Below are 17024 nucleotides of genomic sequence, written 5' to 3' on the forward strand. Positions count from 1 at the left end.
GTTGCTGCCATATCAATCAAGTGGTAAAAAATTCGAGTGGCAGCATCCCGAGTTTTAGCTCTGATATGATAGCGGCCCATAAGTCCATCCATTAGGTCTACGCCACCCATGTGAGCGTTATATTCGCGAATAATTTGTGGGCAATCAACTTCGCTTAGATTTCCTGTCGTAACGAGCAAACTTTGCTATTCCTTCATGCGAATTAGCCCTTTCAAATGGCTGAACACCCAAATAAGTCGACAACAAGCGAACTGCCTTGTTGTCTTTCCACAGCACATTACTTATTTCGACTCCATATGAGGAGCCTACGTACTCGGTCGAAAAACCCCTTGGTTTGTTTTTGATAGTACTATCGTTTGGAGTCTTGCAATTAGGGATACGATTTACACGCACTGTACCAAGGCTATAAATACCTTTCGCACGCAGATAGACCATCAAAGACTATCAAAGTAAATAATGTGGTGCTTGAAAGTTTGTACGGTTTTTGTTAAACGTACAACAATGTTGGCCGAAGCACCAAGATCTGGGTGACCAGGCAAGATCACGTTATCACCTGCGCCGCTGTATATCTCAAAGCGGTATGCATAGCCAAAAGAATCGCAAAAAAACAAATAGCTTTATACCCCACTTGTGTGGCTTATTGAGCATATATTGCCTCAAGTGGTGCTTCATTTCGGTGCTGCACATTTGCTCGTCAACACAAAGGCGGGCTTGCTTTGGAACGGAATCAAACCTTTGGTTAAGACAGTCGACAAGTTTTCGCGTGCGGAACAGTGGAACGTATCCTGGCTCACCCTTTTTAATCCGCTCGCCCTCATCTCGCAGTGAGAAGAACTGTTTAATTCCCTCGAATTTGGTTCGGGTCATGCAGGTTTCAGCTTTTCAGATTTGGATAGCGATAATGGACATATACATCAAAATACCGATGTAACGGTGGATATCATTACTGTTAATTTTGAACTTATTTGATATATTATTCGTTAAAGCTGCACGCATGGTTTCCTCCGTGATCATATTCATTATTTCTGAATTGAAAAAATAGCAAAATAGCTGTGATGGAGTTCTAAGCTTCATTAATTCAGCTGGCAGCGGAGAATCTCCTCGAAAGAATATGTCGTTCGCATGCAACTGCAAACATTGCTGTCGCCACACAATCTTACTCGGCTCCTTTGTTATTGATTCAATACCTATGTATGTATACATAAATAAATTAGTTACTCGTATAACATATCGCAAATATGTTTGCTTACCAAAACCATTGAAGCCACCAGATGATGGCGAAGATATGTTTGCTGAATCGTCCGTAATTGGTAATGGCGATCGAGGCCTTTTGGTGGTTTTCCGTGATGGCCCAGGTTCCTGTACCACATTTTGCACATTTTCAACATTACTGTCTATAAATGATACAGTCTCATCGTCCTCTAGTGCATTGGTCAGAGCTTCTTCCAAATTCAAGTCGTCGTCCCCGTCGTCACTTGATATGTCTGCCCCCGGGCCCCCCCCTCCCCCCCCTAAAAAAGCCGCCTACACTCCTACACCCCATAACATTAGTTTTATATATACACTTTTACACCACAAGAAAACATACAAATGCAACTGCTCAAAATTTACGCGCGAAATAACACATGTTCTGTGCACATGAACAAAAAAATCATAGCATAAAGCTTTTGAGAGCTTTCAAAGCTTCTGCACGTAATTTCGTGTTTGTTGTTAACAGAAAAACAATATTCAAATGACGTAAAAGCTCTTAGTTTTTAAGATAATGTCAATAATATGATTGGTGTCTCAAGACACCCTTACGTGTTAGAGGGTTAAAATGCATACCAAGAATTATTTTTCTTTCGACTTTTCCCGAGTTTTTAAAGCCAAAATTTCCAAAAAAAAAAATAAAAATAAAAATAAATACTGCAATAAATTATGAAATTTGAATTTGAAAGGCGTATCTTATCTTAATATCTTCCAGGCGTTAAGCTGCAGATAAAAAATGTCTGGGTCCTATTTATAGCTGCTTTTCAGAACTGCAAAGTTCTATGCAACCAGATATAAGATACTAAAGTTTTGGGAAACTTTTTGATCCGCTCGCGCTCATCTCGCAGTGAGAAGTACTGTTTAATTCCCTCGAATTTGGTTCGGGTCGTGCAGGTTTGTATAGGTCCAAACGCGTGTTTTGCCCAGTAGCTTTTCAGATTTGGATAGCGATAAATGGACATATACATCAAAATACCGATGTAACGGTGGATATCATTACTGTTAATTTTGAACTTATTTGATATATTATTCGTTAAAGCTGCGCGCATGGTTTCCTCCGTGATCATATTCATTATTTCTGAATTGAAAAAATAGCAAAATAGCTGTGATGGAGTTCTAAGCTTCATTAATTCAGCTGGCAGCGAAGAATCTCCTCGAAAGACTATGTCGTTCGCATGCAACTGCAAACATTGCTGTCGCCACACAATCTTACTCGGCTCCTTTGTTATTGATTCAATACCTATGTATGTATACATAAATAAATTAGTTACTCGTATAACATATCGCAAATATGTTTGCTTACCAAAACCATTGAAGCCACCAGAAGATGGCGAAGATATGTTTGCAATATGTTTCGTCCATAATTGGTAATGGCGATCGAGGCCTTTTGGCGGTTTTCCGTGATGGCCCAGGTTCCTTTACCACATTTTGCACATTTTCAACATTACAGTCTATAAATGATACAGTCTCAGCGTCCTCTAGTGCATTGGTCAGAGCTTCTTCCAAATTCAAGTCGTCGTCCCCGTCGTCACTTGATATGTCTGACACTTCCTCATCCGACGGGACTGACTCAAACAAGTCCAGCAACTGTTCATCAGTCAAGTCGGACAACTTGTAACGAATCCGTTTTGCCATATTTTCTAATATTTAACCTTTATATTAAGAAAAATCATACAAAAAACAAAAACCAACACAAAAATTGAACGTAGCTGTGAAACAGCTGCTGAAAAAAAAAGATAGCTTGGATCCCCAAAAGAGCCTCCAGACACTTATCACTATTTCTCAGCTACAACACACATCTTTCTTATATTTGAGTGCCTGTAACTTGATTTTAAAAGCTAATAAACATACCTTTCACGAAAAAAAATAATGAGCTCGATTCGTTTTATATATACACTTTTACACCACAAGAAAACATAAAATGCAACAGCTCAAAATTTACGCGCGAAATAACACATGTTCTGTGCACATGAACAAAAAAATCATAGCATAAAGCTTTTGAGAGCTTTCAAAGCTTCTGCACGTAATTTCGTGTTTGTTGTTAACAGAAAAACAATATTCAAATGACGTAAAAGCTCTTAGTTTTTAAGATAATGTCAATAATATGATTGGTGTCTCAAGACACCCTTACGTGTTAGAGGGTTAAAATGCATACCAAGAATTATTTTTCTTTCGACTTTTCCCGAGTTTTTAAAGCCAAAATTTCCAAAAAAAAAAATAAAAATAAAAATAAATACTGCAATAAATTATGAAATTTGCATTTGAAAGGCGTATCTTATCTTAATATCTTCCAGGCGTTAAGCTGCAGATAAAAAATGTCTGGGTCCTATTTATAGCTGCTTTTCAGAACTGCAAAGTTCTATGCAACCAGATATAAGATACTAAAGTTTTGGGAAACTTTTTGATCCGCTCGCGCTCATCTCGCAGTGAGAAGTACTGTTTAATTCCCTCGAATTTGGTTCGGGTCATGCAGGTTTGTATAGGTCCAAGCGCGTGTTTTGCCCAGTAGCTTTTCAGATTTGGATAGCGATAAATGGACATATACATCAAAATACCGATGTAACGGTGGATATCATTACTGTTAATTTTGAACTTATTTGATATATTATTCGTTAAAGCTGCGCGCATGGTTTCCTCCGTGATCATATTCATTATTTCTGAATTGAAAAAATAGCAAAATAGCTGTGATGGAGTTCTAAGCTTCATTAATTCAGCTGGCAGCGAAGAATCTCCTCGAAAGACTATGTCGTTCGCATGCAACTGCAAACATTGCTGTCGCCACACAATCTTACTCGGCTCCTTTGTTATTGATTCAATACCTATGTATGTATACATAAATAAATTAGTTACTCGTATAACATATCGCAAATATGTTTGCTTACCAAAACCATTGAAGCCACCAGAAGATGGCGAAGATATGTTTGCAATATGTTTCGTCCATAATTGGTAATGGCGATCGAGGCCTTTTGGCGGTTTTCCGTGATGGCCCAGGTTCCTTTACCACATTTTGCACATTTTCAACATTACAGTCTATAAATGATACAGTCTCAGCGTCCTCTAGTGCATTGGTCAGAGCTTCTTCCAAATTCAAGTCGTCGTCCCCGTCGTCACTTGATATGTCTGACACTTCCTCATCCGACGGGACTGACTCAAACAAGTCCAGCAACTGTTCATCAGTCAAGTCGGACAACTTGTAACGAATCCGTTTTGCCATATTTTCTAATATTTAACCTTTATATTAAGAAAAATCATACAAAAAACAAAAACCAACACAAAAATTGAACGTAGCTGTGAAACAGCTGCTGAAAAAAAAGATAGCTTGGAGCCCCAACCTCCAGACACTTATCACTATTTCTCAGCTACAACACACATCTTTCTTATATTTGAGTGCCTGTAACTTGATTTTAAAAGCTAATAAACATACCTTTCACGAAAAAAAATAATGAGCTCGATTCGTTTTATATATACACTTTTACACCACAAGAAAACATAAAATGCAACTGCTCAAAATTTACGCGCGAAATAACACATGTTCTGTGCACATGAACAAAAAAATCATAGCATAAAGCTTTTGAGAGCTTTCAAAGCTTCTGCACGTAATTTCGTGTTTGTTGTTAACAGAAAAACAATATTCAAATGACGTAAAAGCTCTTAGTTTTTAAGATAATGTCAATAATATGATTGGTGTCTCAAGACACCCTTACGTGTTAGAGGGTTAAAATGCATACCAAGAATTATTTTTCTTTCGACTTTTCCCGAGTTTTTAAAGCCAAAATTTCCAAAAAAAAAAATAAAAATAAAAATAAATACTGCAATAAATTATGAAATTTGCATTTGAAAGGCGTATCTTATCTTAATATCTTCCAGGCGTTAAGCTGCAGATAAAAAATGTCTGGGTCCTATTTATAGCTGCTTTTCAGAACTGCAAAGTTCTATGCAACCAGATATAAGATACTAAAGTTTTGGGAAACTTTTTGATCCGCTCGCGCTCATCTCGCAGTGAGAAGTACTGTTTAATTCCCTCGAATTTGGTTCGGGTCGTGCAGGTTTGTATAGGTCCAAGCGCGTGTTTTGCCCAGTAGCTTTTCAGATTTGGATAGCGATAAATGGACATATACATCAAAATACCGATGTAACGGTGGATATCATTACTGTTAATTTTGAACTTATTTGATATATTATTCGTTAAAGCTGCGCGCATGGTTTCCTCCGTGATCATATTCATTATTTCTGAATTAAAAAAATAGCAAAATAGCTGTGATGGAGTTCTAAGCTTCATTAATTCAGCTGGCAGCGAAGAATCTCCTCGAAAGACTATGTCGTTCGCATGCAACTGCAAACATTGCTGTCGCCACACAATCTTACTCGGCTCCTTTGTTATTGATTCAATACCTATGTATGTATACATAAATAAATTAGTTACTCGTATAACATATCGCAAATATGTTTGCTTACCAAAACCATTGAAGCCACCAGAAGATGGCGAAGATATGTTTGCAATATGTTTCGTCCATAATTGGTAATGGCGATCGAGGCCTTTTGGCGGTTTTCCGTGATGGCCCAGGTTCCTTTACCACATTTTGCACATTTTCAACATTACAGTCTATAAATGATACAGTCTCAGCGTCCTCTAGTGCATTGGTCAGAGCTTCTTCCAAATTCAAGTCGTCGTCCCCGTCGTCACTTGATATGTCTGACACTTCCTCATCCGACGGGACTGACTCAAACAAGTCCAGCAACTGTTCATCAGTCAAGTCGGACAACTTGTAACGAATCCGTTTTGCCATATTTTCTAATATTTAACCTTTATATTAAGAAAAATCATACAAAAAACAAAAACCAACACAAAAATTGAACGTAGCTGTGAAACAGCTGCTGAAAAAAAAGATAGCTTGGATCCCCAAAAGAGCCTCCAGACACTTATCACTATTTCTCAGCTACAACACACATCTTTCTTATATTTGAGTGCCTGTAACTTGATTTTAAAAGCTAATAAACATACCTTTCACGAAAAAAAATAATGAGCTCGATTCGTTTTATATATACACTTTTACACCACAAGAAAACATAAAATGCAACTGCTCAAAATTTACGCGCGAAATAACACATGTTCTGTGCACATGAACAAAAAAATCATAGCATAAAGCTTTTGAGAGCTTTCAAAGCTTCTGCACGTAATTTCGTGTTTGTTGTTAACAGAAAAACAATATTCAAATGACGTAAAAGCTCTTAGTTTTTAAGATAATGTCAATAATATGATTGGTGTCTCAAGACACCCTTACGTGTTAGAGGGTTAAAATGCATACCAAGAATTATTTTTCTTTCGACTTTTCCCGAGTTTTTAAAGCCAAAATTTCCAAAAAAAAAAATAAAAATAAAAATAAATACTGCAATAAATTATGAAATTTGCATTTGAAAGGCGTATCTTATCTTAATATCTTCCAGGCGTTAAGCTGCAGATAAAAAATGTCTGGGTCCTATTTATAGCTGCTTTTCAGAACTGCAAAGTTCTATGCAACCAGATATAAGATACTAAAGTTTTGGGAAACTTTTTGATCCGCTCGCGCTCATCTCGCAGTGAGAAGTACTGTTTAATTCCCTCGAATTTGGTTCGGGTCATGCAGGTTTGTATAGGTCCAAGCGCGTGTTTTGCCCAGTAGCTTTTCAGATTTGGATAGCGATAAATGGACATATACATCAAAATACCGATGTAACGGTGGATATCATTACTGTTAATTTTGAACTTATTTGATATATTATTCGTTAAAGCTGCGCGCATGGTTTCCTCTGTGATCATATTCATTATTTCTGAATTGAAAAAATAGCAAAATAGCTGTGATGGAGTTCTAAGCTTCATTAATTCAGCTGGCAGCGGAGAATCTCCTCGAAAGAATATGTCGTTCGCATGCAACTGCAAACATTGCTGTCGCCACACAATCTTACTCGGCTCCTTTGTTATTGATTCAATACCTATGTATGTATACATAAATAAATTAGTTACTCGTATAACATATCGCAAATATGTTTGCTTACCAAAACCATTGAAGCCACCAGAAGATGGCGAAGATATGTTTGCAATATGTTTCGTCCATAATTGGTAATGGCGATCGAGGCCTTTTGGCGGTTTTCCGTGATGGCCCAGGTTCCTTTACCACATTTTGCACATTTTCAACATTACAGTCTATAAATGATACAGTCTCAGCGTCCTCTAGTGCATTGGTCAGAGCTTCTTCCAAATTCAAGTCGTCGTCCCCGTCGTCACTTGATATGTCTGACACTTCCTCATCCGACGGGACTGACTCAAACAAGTCCAGCAACTGTTCATCAGTCAAGTCGGACAACTTGTAACGAATCCGTTTTGCCATATTTTCTAATATTTAACCTTTATATTAAGAAAAATCATACAAAAAACAAAAACCAACACAAAAATTGAACGTAGCTGTGAAACAGCTGCTGAAAAAAAAAGATAGCTTGGATCCCCAAAAGAGCCCCCAGACACTTATCACTATTTCTCAGCTACAACACACAACTTTCTTATATTTGAGTGCCTGTAACTTGATTTTAAAAGCTAATAAACATACCTTTCACGAAAAAAAATAATGAGCTCGATTCGTTTTATATATACACTTTTACACCACAAGAAAACATAAAATGCAGCTGCTCAAAATTTACGCGCGAAATAACACATGTTCTGTGCACATGAACAAAAAAAATCATAGCATAAAGCTTTTGAGAGCTTTCTAAGCTTCTGCACGTAATTTCGTGTTTGTTGTTAACAGAAAAACAATATTCAAATGACGTAAAAGCTCTTAGTTTTTAAGATAATGTCAATAATATGATTGGTGTCTCAAGACACCCTTACGTGTTAGAGGGTTAAAATGCATACCAAGAATTATTTTTCTTTCGACTTTTCCCGAGTTTTTAAAGCCAAAATTTCCAAAAAAAAAATAAAAATAAAAATAAATACTGCAATAAATTATGAAATTTGAATTTGAAAGGCGTATCTTATCTTAATATCTTCCAGGCGTTAAGCTGCAGATAAAAAATGTCTGGGTCCTATTTATAGCTGCTTTTCAGAACTGCAAAGTTCTATGCAACCAGATATAAGATACTAAAGTTTTGGGAAACTTTTTGATCCGCTCGCGCTCATCTCGCAGTGAGAAGTACTGTTTAATTCCCTCGAATTTGGTTCGGGTCATGCAGGTTTGTATAGGTCCAAACGCGTGTTTTGCCCAGTAGCTTTTCAGATTTGGATAGCGATAAATGGACATATACATCAAAATACCGATGTAACGGTGGATATCATTACTGTTAATTTTGAACTTATTTGATATATTATTCGTTAAAGCTGCACGCATGGTTTCCTCCGTGATCATATTCATTATTTCTGAGTTGAAAAAATAGCAAAATAGCTGTGATGGAGTTCTAAGCTTCATTAATTCAGCTGGCAGCAAAGAATCTCCTCGAAAGACTATGTCGTTCGCATGCAACTGCAAACATTGCTGTCGCCACACAATCTTACTCGGCTCCTTTGTTATTGATTCAATACCTATGTATGTATACATACATAAATTAGTTACTCGTATAACATATCGCAAATATGTTTGCTTACCAAAACCATTGAAGCCACCAGATGATGGCGAAGATATGTTTGCTGAATCGTCCGTAATTGGTAATGGCGATCGAGGCCTTTTGGTGGTTTTCCGTGATGGCCCAGGTTCCTGTACCACATTTTGCACATTTTCAACATTACTGTCTATAAATGATACAGTCTCATCGTCCTCTAGTGCATTGGTCAGAGCTTCTTCCAAATTCAAGTCGTCGTCCCCGTCGTCACTTGATATGTCTGACACTTCCTCATCCGACGGGACTGACTCAAACAAGTCCAGCAACTGTTCATCAGTCAAGTCGGACAGCTTGTAACGAATCCGTTTTGCCATATTTTCTAATATTTAACCTTTATATTAAGAAAAATCATACAAAAAACAAAAACCAACACAAAAATTGAACGTAGCTGTGAAACAGCTGCTGAAAAAAAAAGATAGCTTGGATCCCCAAAAGAGCCTCCAGACACTTATCACTATTTCTCAGCTACAACACACATCTTTCTTATATTTGAGTGCCTGTAACTTGATTTTAAAAGCTAATAAACATACCTTTCACGAAAAAAAAAAATGAGCTCGATTCGTTTTATATATACACTTTTACACCACAAGAAAACATAAAAAGCAACAGCTCAAAATTTACGCGCGAAATAACACATGTTCTGTGCACATGAACAAAAAAATCATAGCATAAAGCTTTTGAGAGCTTTCAAAGCTTCTGCACGTAATTTCGTGTTTGTTGTTAACAGAAAAACAATATTCAAATGACGAAAAAGCTCTTAGTTTTTAAGATAATGTCAATAATATGATTGGTGTCTCAAGACACCCTTACGTGTTAGAGGGTTAAAATGCATACCAAGAATTATTTTTCTTTCGACTTTTCCCGAGTTTTTAAAGCCAAAATTTCCAAAAAAAAAAAATAAAAATAAATACTGCAATAAATTATGAAATTTGCATTTGAAAGGCGTATCTTATCTTAATATCTTCCAGGCGTTAAGCTGCAGATAAAAAATGTCTGGGTCCTATTTATAGCTGCTTTTCAGAACTGCAAAGTTCTATGCAACCAGATATAAGATACTAAAGTTTTGGGAAACTTTTTGATCCGCTCGCGCTCATCTCGCAGTGAGAAGTACTGTTTAATTCCCTCGAATTTGGTTCGGGTCATGCAGGTTTGTATAGGTCCAAACGCGTGTTTTGCCCAGTAGCTTTTCAGATTTGGATAGCGATAAATGGACATATACATCAAAATACCGATGTAACGGTGGATATCATTACTGTTAATTTTGAACTTATTTGATATATTATTCGTTAAAGCTGCGCGCATGGTTTCCTCCGTGATCATATTCATTATTTCTGAATTGAAAAAATAGCAAAATAGCTGTGATGGAGTTCTAAGCTTCATTAATTCAGCTGGCAGCGAAGAATCTCCTCGAAAGACTATGTCGCTCGCATGCAACTGCAAACATTGCTGTCGCCACACAATCTTACTCGGCTCCTTTGTTATTGATTCAATACCTATGTATGTAAGATAATTTTATATTATCAGTGTTTTATTGAGTATTATTATTGAGTACACAAGTAGGATATATGAATGTATAATGTTTAAAGGTTTTGATTATATGTAATTAACAGAACTGCTGATTTTGACGACTTTAGAAACAACTTATTCAACTTTACTTTCTGACATCTGCCGACCAACTCAACTACTGACATACCAACGACGACGACTTTGAGATGGACCAATCCTTGGTGGTGGGCGATCAGAGTGAGGACTATCGACTCACGCCAATACTACCACTTTACATTCGGCCATCCTGCAAAACATCTGTCCCAGATGTCTCCTCCTCTTCACTCTGCTCTTCATTTTCTTCCTCGCAGTAAGCATAGCGCCACAGCTTCATAAAGTCAGCGCTTGTAGAGGTCTGTAGTACACCCTCAAATTCAGCTGCCTTCTTAACATCATATCTGCCGTTCCGTTTCACTCGAATGACTTCATACGGGCCGATATATTTGTTGGATAACTTCCTTCCAGTTATAAACTGCGTCACCTTAATGGCTACTAGGTCGCCTAGCTGATAACCATGATGCCCCTTTCTCTTCTTGTCGTGACTCTCCTTGTAAGCAGCTTGGGCTTTTTCGATTTGGCGCCTGGTTTCTTGCCAAATTTCCTTACGTTCTTCTTGCAGGTTCGACAGCATCTCCTCTTGAAGGATCCTCAGAAGCTCAGCACTGGAGTTGTTTCTCATACGTACACCAAACATGACTTCGAACGGCGTGTATCTAGTTGATGCATGTATGTGAGAGTTTATGGCCTGTTGCACCTGCGATGTGTATTTATACCATTTTGCTGGTTCCGCTGCTGACATTTTTGAGAGTACTGAAATGATAACCCTGTTAACCCGTTCAATCTGTCCGTTACCCCTTGGTACGCCAGCTGTTGTTTCGACGTGATCAATATTGTTCGTTGCGCAAAATTCCTTGAATGAATGCGATGTGAACGCCGCTCCCTTATCGCTGATAATTCTCTGCGGGCTGCCAAATATTGAAACCCATGATTCCAGGTGTTTGATAGCTTCTTCCGCATTTGTCGACTTTGTAGGAAATAGCCAAGTATATTTTGAAAAACCATCTACGACAGCAAATATATACTTGTAGTTCTTCGATGTATTGTCCAATGAACCCAAATGATCCACATGCAACGTTGAGAGGGTGTGTCGCCTTTGTCGATAGCGTGCAAATAATCCTCTTGTTTCCCCAATTTCTGATTATGGGTGATACACTCGATACAATTGGAAATTACCTGCTTAGTTTTCTTCTCCAAGTGTGGTATATGAAAGTCCTGCTGAATTGCGTGAATTGTTTTCTGCGCTCCCATGTGGCCAAAATTGTGTGAGTTTGTTATTATCTCCTTTTCCATACATTTTGGTACTGCCAACAGATCTTGGCCCTTTACCTGCTTAAAGATAAGGTTATTTCTGAGAACATAATCTGCATAGGGTCTCTGCTTTAGAATTTCGCTAACTGCCATTAAGTGTTCATCACTCTGTTGTGCTCTTTTGATCCGTGCATTAACTTCGGAAGTCACGATCATCACCGGAAAACGACTCAGGCTGTCAACATGCTGCATTCTGCTTCCAGCACGATGCTCTGCTTTAAAGGTGAAATCCTGCAAGTACATCAGCCACGGCGTTACTTCTCGGGGAATATCTCTTTTGGAGATCGTTTTAAAAGCCGCACAATCTGTTACCAAGTCGAACTCTATTCCTAATAGGTAATGGCGGAGTCTCTTTGTTGCTAGGTATGCTGCCTTTACCTCAAGTACATAGCTGGTAAGTTTTTCCTCTTGTGGTGTTGTTTTCTTACTCAAGTAGAAAACGGGGTGCCATTTACCATCGTGCTGCTGCAGCAATGTTCCACCAAAGCCATGTTTTGATGCATCCACATGCAACTGTGTTTTGGCGCTTTGACTCCAAATCTTCAACACTGGCTCTTCTATTAGTGCTGCTTTTAGTTGTTCTACTGCTTGTTTTTGTGATCCTTCTATCTTAAAAACGGCATCTTTCTTCAGCAGTTCCGTTAATGGCTTGGCAATAAAAGCGTAGTCTTTTACGAATTTGCGAAAATAGCCAGTAAGTCCAAGAAACGCCTGAATACCTCTGATATTAATTGGCATCGGAAATTTTTTTACAGCTTTTACCTTTTCTTTCCCAGGCCATATCTTCCCATTTTCTATCTCGTAACCAAGGAAAGTGATACGCTCCCTCAAAAAGTGACATTTTGACCATTTTATGTCGAGTCCATACTGCTGCGCCTGTTTCAATACGCGCTGGATGTTGCTTAGACACTCTTCGGCTGTTCGCCCAAAAACAACTATGTCGTCGATATACATTTCCATAATACCTTCATTTATCAGCTGTTGGAAAATATATGTGACAAACCTTACGAATACTGCAGGCGAATTACAATAGCCAAATGGAGCTCTATTAAATTCGAACAGTCCCTCTTTTGTCACGAAAGCTGTATATTTGCGGCTGGGCTCATCGATTTCGACATGAAAAAATCCATTCCTCAAGTCGAAGACGAGAAAAATATTTCGCGCTTTGCATCTTATCGAGAACTTCGTCTATAAGCGGGACCGGAAATCGATCTTTCAGTACCATCGTATTTAAGACACGGTAGTCTATGCATAGCCTCAACGTTTTATCTTTCTTTTTGGTTAAAACAACTTTACTCGCCACGTCAGAGTAGGATTCTCGTATAATGCCCTGTTCCAACCATTCCTCTACTTGGTTGCGAATTATCTCTCTCTCTGCTGCTGCATATCGACTTGGTTGCTCTCTGAATGCCATATTCTATTAGGGATAATTGTCATCTTTATAGGACAGGTTCGCTCAACTTTAGACGGCTTGTAATTATCAATTAACTGCTTGACTGCTGCTTGGTATTTTTGAGGAACGTCTAATTCCATGTCCTGACTTACCACATTGAAAACATTATGATCAGCCTCTGCCTCAACGATGCTATCTCCTTCTGTAAAAGCATACTTTCCATTTTCCAAAACAACAATAAATTTTTTGAGAAAGTCGTAGCCAATAATTATGTTAACATTGAGTTTTGTATCGGGAACGATGAGAAATTTATGTTCCGTACGAATTCCATCAACCAGCACTTGCACATCTAACGCACCCAGCACAGATGTGACAATGTTTCCTAGGCCGTACAATTTAGCAAAACTTTTCTGCAGTGGATATTCAGCAAATTTCTCCTTGTATATTTTCATTCGCATAAGAGACACGTCAGCTCCTGTATCGACTAGACATGACACAGTTTTATTATTGATGAACAGCACCTTTTCCCTTGTCTCGCTGATTATATTGACGCTTGGTTTTAAGCCCAGACAATCACGGGATGTATGTCCACTGCCGTTGCATTTAAAGCACTTAGTATCTTCCTTGCATTCGGCTCTCATATGTTGCGTTGATCCACAGTTGAAACAATGCCTTTGATTCTGGTCAAATCGTTTTCCCAGAGTTCCTGCTTTACCGACGTCATACTTTTTCGCTGCTTGTTTGCGGTCCACTGCTGATTTTGTCATAATTTCGATTGTTTCGAATCGGCTTCGTAGTTCCTTGAATGTTGAAGCACTGTATAAGGGATATTTTAGATCGTCACGCAGCTTTACTCCCTCGGCTATATAACGGATCACCGACTCATCATCTACACATCCAAGAGCAGCTATCTTTCGCATATTTAAGACGTATTCGTGAAAATTCTCGTTTTCGTGTTTCTTTCGTTCGCTTAGCTGCTTATGTACCTCAGCGCTGGTCAGGGTCTTGTCAAATTCATCCAACAGCAATCCAATCAACGTATGATAATCCGACACAGTGGTGGTCTCCAGGAATAACTTTGCTGTTCCCTTAATTTTTATACGAGCGTTCACATATTTCTGCTTGTCAGTCAATTCGTAGGCGTCGGCATTTTCATCAAAACATTTTATCCACTGCTTAATTGGAATTGACACTCCATCAAACTCAGGAACAACCTTAGAAAAGCTCTCGATTGGGATATTATTTTTACTGGAATCGTTTTGTGTAATTTTTGTTGCCAGCAGTTTGAGCACCTCACTCTATTCGTTGTTGTTGCTCATCTCCGCGCTGATATTTGAGTATTTTGCGTCGTGGTGGATCGTGACTTCTGTTGGTGCGCCACGAAGCCCAACATGTTGTTCGCTCTCTGTTTTTTCTTCTGGTTCTTCTATTTCGTCAAATGGGACAAAAAAAGTTTTGTTTATGTCCATTTTGACAGCTTCTCCTGTTTTCGCCTCTGGTGTCTTCTCTTCGTCCGTTTTTACTCTTCCTTCATCAGCCTCTATTCTTTCTTTATTCTGCTGTCCTCTTTGTTGCTTCTCATTTGGTCCGCTTTGCTTTTTGTTCTTTTTAGCTGAACGCATCATCATTATCGTTGTGTGCGTAATCACATGTATACTTTCGTAGGTTGAGCCCCCATGTAAGATAATTTTATATTATCAGTGTTTTATTGAGTATTATTATTGAGTACACAAGTAGGATATATGAATGTATAATGTTTAAAGGTTTTGATTATATGTAATTAACAGAACTGCTGATTTTGACGACTTTAGAAACAACTTATTCAACTTTACTTTCTGACATCTGCCGACCAACTCAACTACTGACATACCAACGACGACGACTTTGAGATGGACCAATCCTTGGTGGTGGGCGATCAGAGTGAGGACTATCGACTCACGCCAATACTACCACTTTACATGTATGTATACATAAATAAATTAGTTACTCGTATAACATATCGCAAATATATTTGCTTACCAAAACCATTGAAGCCACCAGAAGATGGCGAAGATATGTTTGCAATATGTTTCGTCCATAATTGGTAATGGCGATCGAGGCCTTTTGGCGGTTTTCCGTGATGGCCCAGGTTCCTTTACCACATTTTGCACATTTTCAACATTACAGTCTATAAATGATACAGTCTCAGCGTCCTCTAGTGCATTGGTCAGAGCTTCTTCCAAATTCAAGTCGTCGTCCCCGTCGTCACTTGATATGTCTGACACTTCCTCATCCGACGGGACTGACTCAAACAAGTCCAGCAACTGTTCATCAGTCAAGTCGGACAGCTTGTAACGAATCCGTTTTGCCATATTTTCTAATATTTAACCTTTATATTAAGAAAAATCATACAAAAAACAAAAACCAACACAAAAATTGAACGTAGCTGTGAAACAGCTGCTGAAAAAAAAAGATAGCTTGGATCCCCAAAAGAGCCTCCAGACACTTATCACTATTTCTCAGCTACAACACACATCTTTCTTATATTTGAGTGCCTGTAACTTGATTTTAAAAGCTAATAAACATACCTTTCACGAAAAAAAAAAATGAGCTCGATTCGTTTTATATATACACTTTTACACCACAAGAAAACATAAAAAGCAACAGCTCAAAATTTACGCGCGAAATAACACATGTTCTGTGCACATGAACAAAAAAATCATAGCATAAAGCTTTTGAGAGCTTTCAAAGCTTCTGCACGTAATTTCGTGTTTGTTGTTAACAGAAAAACAATATTCAAATGACGTAAAAGCTCTTAGTTTTTAAGATAATGTCAATAATATGATTGGTGTCTCAAGACACCCTTACGTGTTAGAGGGTTAAAATGCATACCAAGAATTATTTTTCTTTCGACTTTTCCCGAGTTTTTAAAGCCAAAATTTCCAAAAAAAAAATAAAAATAAAAATAAATACTGCAATAAATTATGAAATTTGAATTTGAAAGGCGTATCTTATCTTAATATCTTCCAGGCGTTAAGCTGCAGATAAAAAATGTCTGGGTCCTATTTATAGCTGCTTTTCAGAACTGCAAAGTTCTATGCAACCAGATATAAGATACTAAAGTTTTGGGAAAAATAGAAGCACTACCTCTGAAAAAACCATGAAAAAAATACCAGATTTTAAAAATTCTTTAAGAAAAAATACAAAAAAAAAAATAAAGTACTAAAAAAATTGTTGAATTCCGAAATCTATTAGAAAAAGTCATTTTGGGCGACAGCCAAAAGAAAAAGTTCAATTTTGTTGAGTAGTGTGTCTAAGTGCAGGTATTTTGACTACACCAACATACAGTAAAATGCCAATAAAACTTTTAAATTCGACTACAGTGACCTTTACTGCTCTACTTTACTGTTTTGCAATGCTTACAAATTGGCCTCGGCACAGATTTGCATGCACATTTTGACATTGTTTCTTTGGTCACTGAGAAGCTTATGGATCTTTGTCATGAATTTATTGCTTCTGTTTCATTTGAAATATTTATTCTCCATCTCAAAGTGTCCTGATTTACATTCTCCAAAATATCTTGCGTCGCTTTAGGCGCTTTTTGTTTCGTTACTACTCGTAAATACATCTTCATCGCTAGCTGCGCAATTTCTACTCTGTAGTGAACAGAACAGCTAATAAGACGAAGCAAACAAAAAGTATAGAAAAGTTTATCCGTTAAGGCTTTTTTATAACCGTACTCAAAAATAGTTAAGGGGTATATTAGATTTGTGGTAAAAATGTATGTGTGTAATGGGGCATTTTTTTTCTTAGCCTTAAACTGTTTAACCACCAAATGCTCCGGCCAAAACTTGCCGGAATAAAT

At 37.8% G+C, this 17024-nt stretch overlaps 3 protein-coding genes and 3 long non-coding RNA genes across 7 annotated transcripts; all 6 read right to left on the reverse strand.

The window, feature by feature from the left end:
• Window positions 1–882: 882 nt before the first annotated feature.
• On the reverse strand, window positions 883–4744 carry LOC121404527. Its single transcript, XM_041594182.1, has 4 exons — window positions 4673–4744; window positions 4367–4479; window positions 1251–1482; window positions 883–1187 (listed from the first exon to the last, which is right to left on the reverse strand). The coding sequence occupies exons 2-4, from the start codon at window positions 4460–4462 to the stop codon at window positions 883–885; spliced, it is 633 nt and encodes a 210-aa protein (XP_041450116.1). The 5' UTR covers window positions 4463–4479; window positions 4673–4744.
• On the reverse strand, window positions 2367–3198 carry LOC121404520. The gene is made up of 3 exons (XR_005968065.1): window positions 3100–3198; window positions 2552–2900; window positions 2367–2488 (listed from the first exon to the last, which is right to left on the reverse strand). It is a non-coding gene; the product is annotated as an uncharacterized LOC121404520 (long non-coding RNA).
• Window positions 4745–5094: 350 nt separating the features above from the next.
• LOC121404521 lies at window positions 5095–6322 on the reverse strand. Its single transcript, XR_005968066.1, has 3 exons — window positions 6251–6322; window positions 5704–6052; window positions 5095–5640 (listed from the first exon to the last, which is right to left on the reverse strand). It is a non-coding gene; the product is annotated as an uncharacterized LOC121404521 (long non-coding RNA).
• Window positions 6323–7146: 824 nt separating this feature from the next.
• Window positions 7147–7901, reverse strand: LOC121404522. Its single transcript, XR_005968067.1, has 3 exons — window positions 7830–7901; window positions 7282–7630; window positions 7147–7218 (listed from the first exon to the last, which is right to left on the reverse strand). It is a non-coding gene; the product is annotated as an uncharacterized LOC121404522 (long non-coding RNA).
• Window positions 7902–8253: 352 nt separating this feature from the next.
• LOC121404528 lies at window positions 8254–9189 on the reverse strand. The gene is made up of 3 exons (XM_041594183.1): window positions 8861–9189; window positions 8361–8797; window positions 8254–8280 (listed from the first exon to the last, which is right to left on the reverse strand). The coding sequence occupies exons 1-3, from the start codon at window positions 9186–9188 to the stop codon at window positions 8254–8256; spliced, it is 792 nt and encodes a 263-aa protein (XP_041450117.1). The 5' UTR covers window position 9189.
• A 1133-nt stretch (window positions 9190–10322) lies between these two features.
• On the reverse strand, window positions 10323–15532 carry LOC121404519. Of its 2 annotated transcripts, none has more exons than XM_041594178.1 (2): window positions 15200–15532; window positions 10323–10367 (listed from the first exon to the last, which is right to left on the reverse strand). In XM_041594178.1, exons 1-2 carry the CDS (start codon window positions 15529–15531, stop codon window positions 10361–10363), a joined length of 339 nt encoding a protein of 112 aa, XP_041450112.1. In that variant the 5' UTR covers window position 15532; the 3' UTR covers window positions 10323–10360. The 2 variants fall into 2 exon arrangements, 1 of the variants encoding a protein (XP_041450112.1); XR_005968064.1 differs by lacking the exon at window positions 10323–10367 and adding an exon at window positions 13216–15132.
• Window positions 15533–17024: the final 1492 nt, after the last annotated feature.

This window comes from Drosophila obscura, unplaced genomic scaffold, assembly GCF_018151105.1.
Source record: "Drosophila obscura isolate BZ-5 IFL unplaced genomic scaffold, ASM1815110v1 contig_209, whole genome shotgun sequence".
Lineage (NCBI taxonomy): Eukaryota > Metazoa > Arthropoda > Insecta > Diptera > Drosophilidae > Drosophila > Drosophila obscura.

Bases quoted from the DNA above. Each gene is read 5' to 3' on its own strand.
- LOC121404527 (XM_041594182.1), bottom strand. From the start codon at position 4,462: ATGGCAAAACGGATTCGTTACAAGTTGTCCGACTTGACTGATGAACAG. The intron at 1,483-4,366 runs ATATCAAGTGAC...CCGGGGGCAGAC, and splicing joins CGGATGAGGAAGTGTCAGAC to ATATCAAGTGACGACGGGGA. The intron at 1,188-1,250 runs GTAAGCAAACAT...ATACATACATAG, and splicing joins TGGTGGCTTCAATGGTTTTG to GTATTGAATCAATAACAAAG.
- LOC121404528 (XM_041594183.1), bottom strand. From the start codon at position 9,188: ATGGCAAAACGGATTCGTTACAAGCTGTCCGACTTGACTGATGAACAG. The intron at 8,798-8,860 runs GTAAGCAAACAT...ATACATACATAG, and splicing joins TGGTGGCTTCAATGGTTTTG to GTATTGAATCAATAACAAAG. The intron at 8,281-8,360 runs GTATCTTATATC...TTTTATCTGCAG, and splicing joins AAAAGTTTCCCAAAACTTTA to CTTAACGCCTGGAAGATATT.
- LOC121404519 (XM_041594178.1), bottom strand. From the start codon at position 15,531: ATGGCAAAACGGATTCGTTACAAGCTGTCCGACTTGACTGATGAACAG.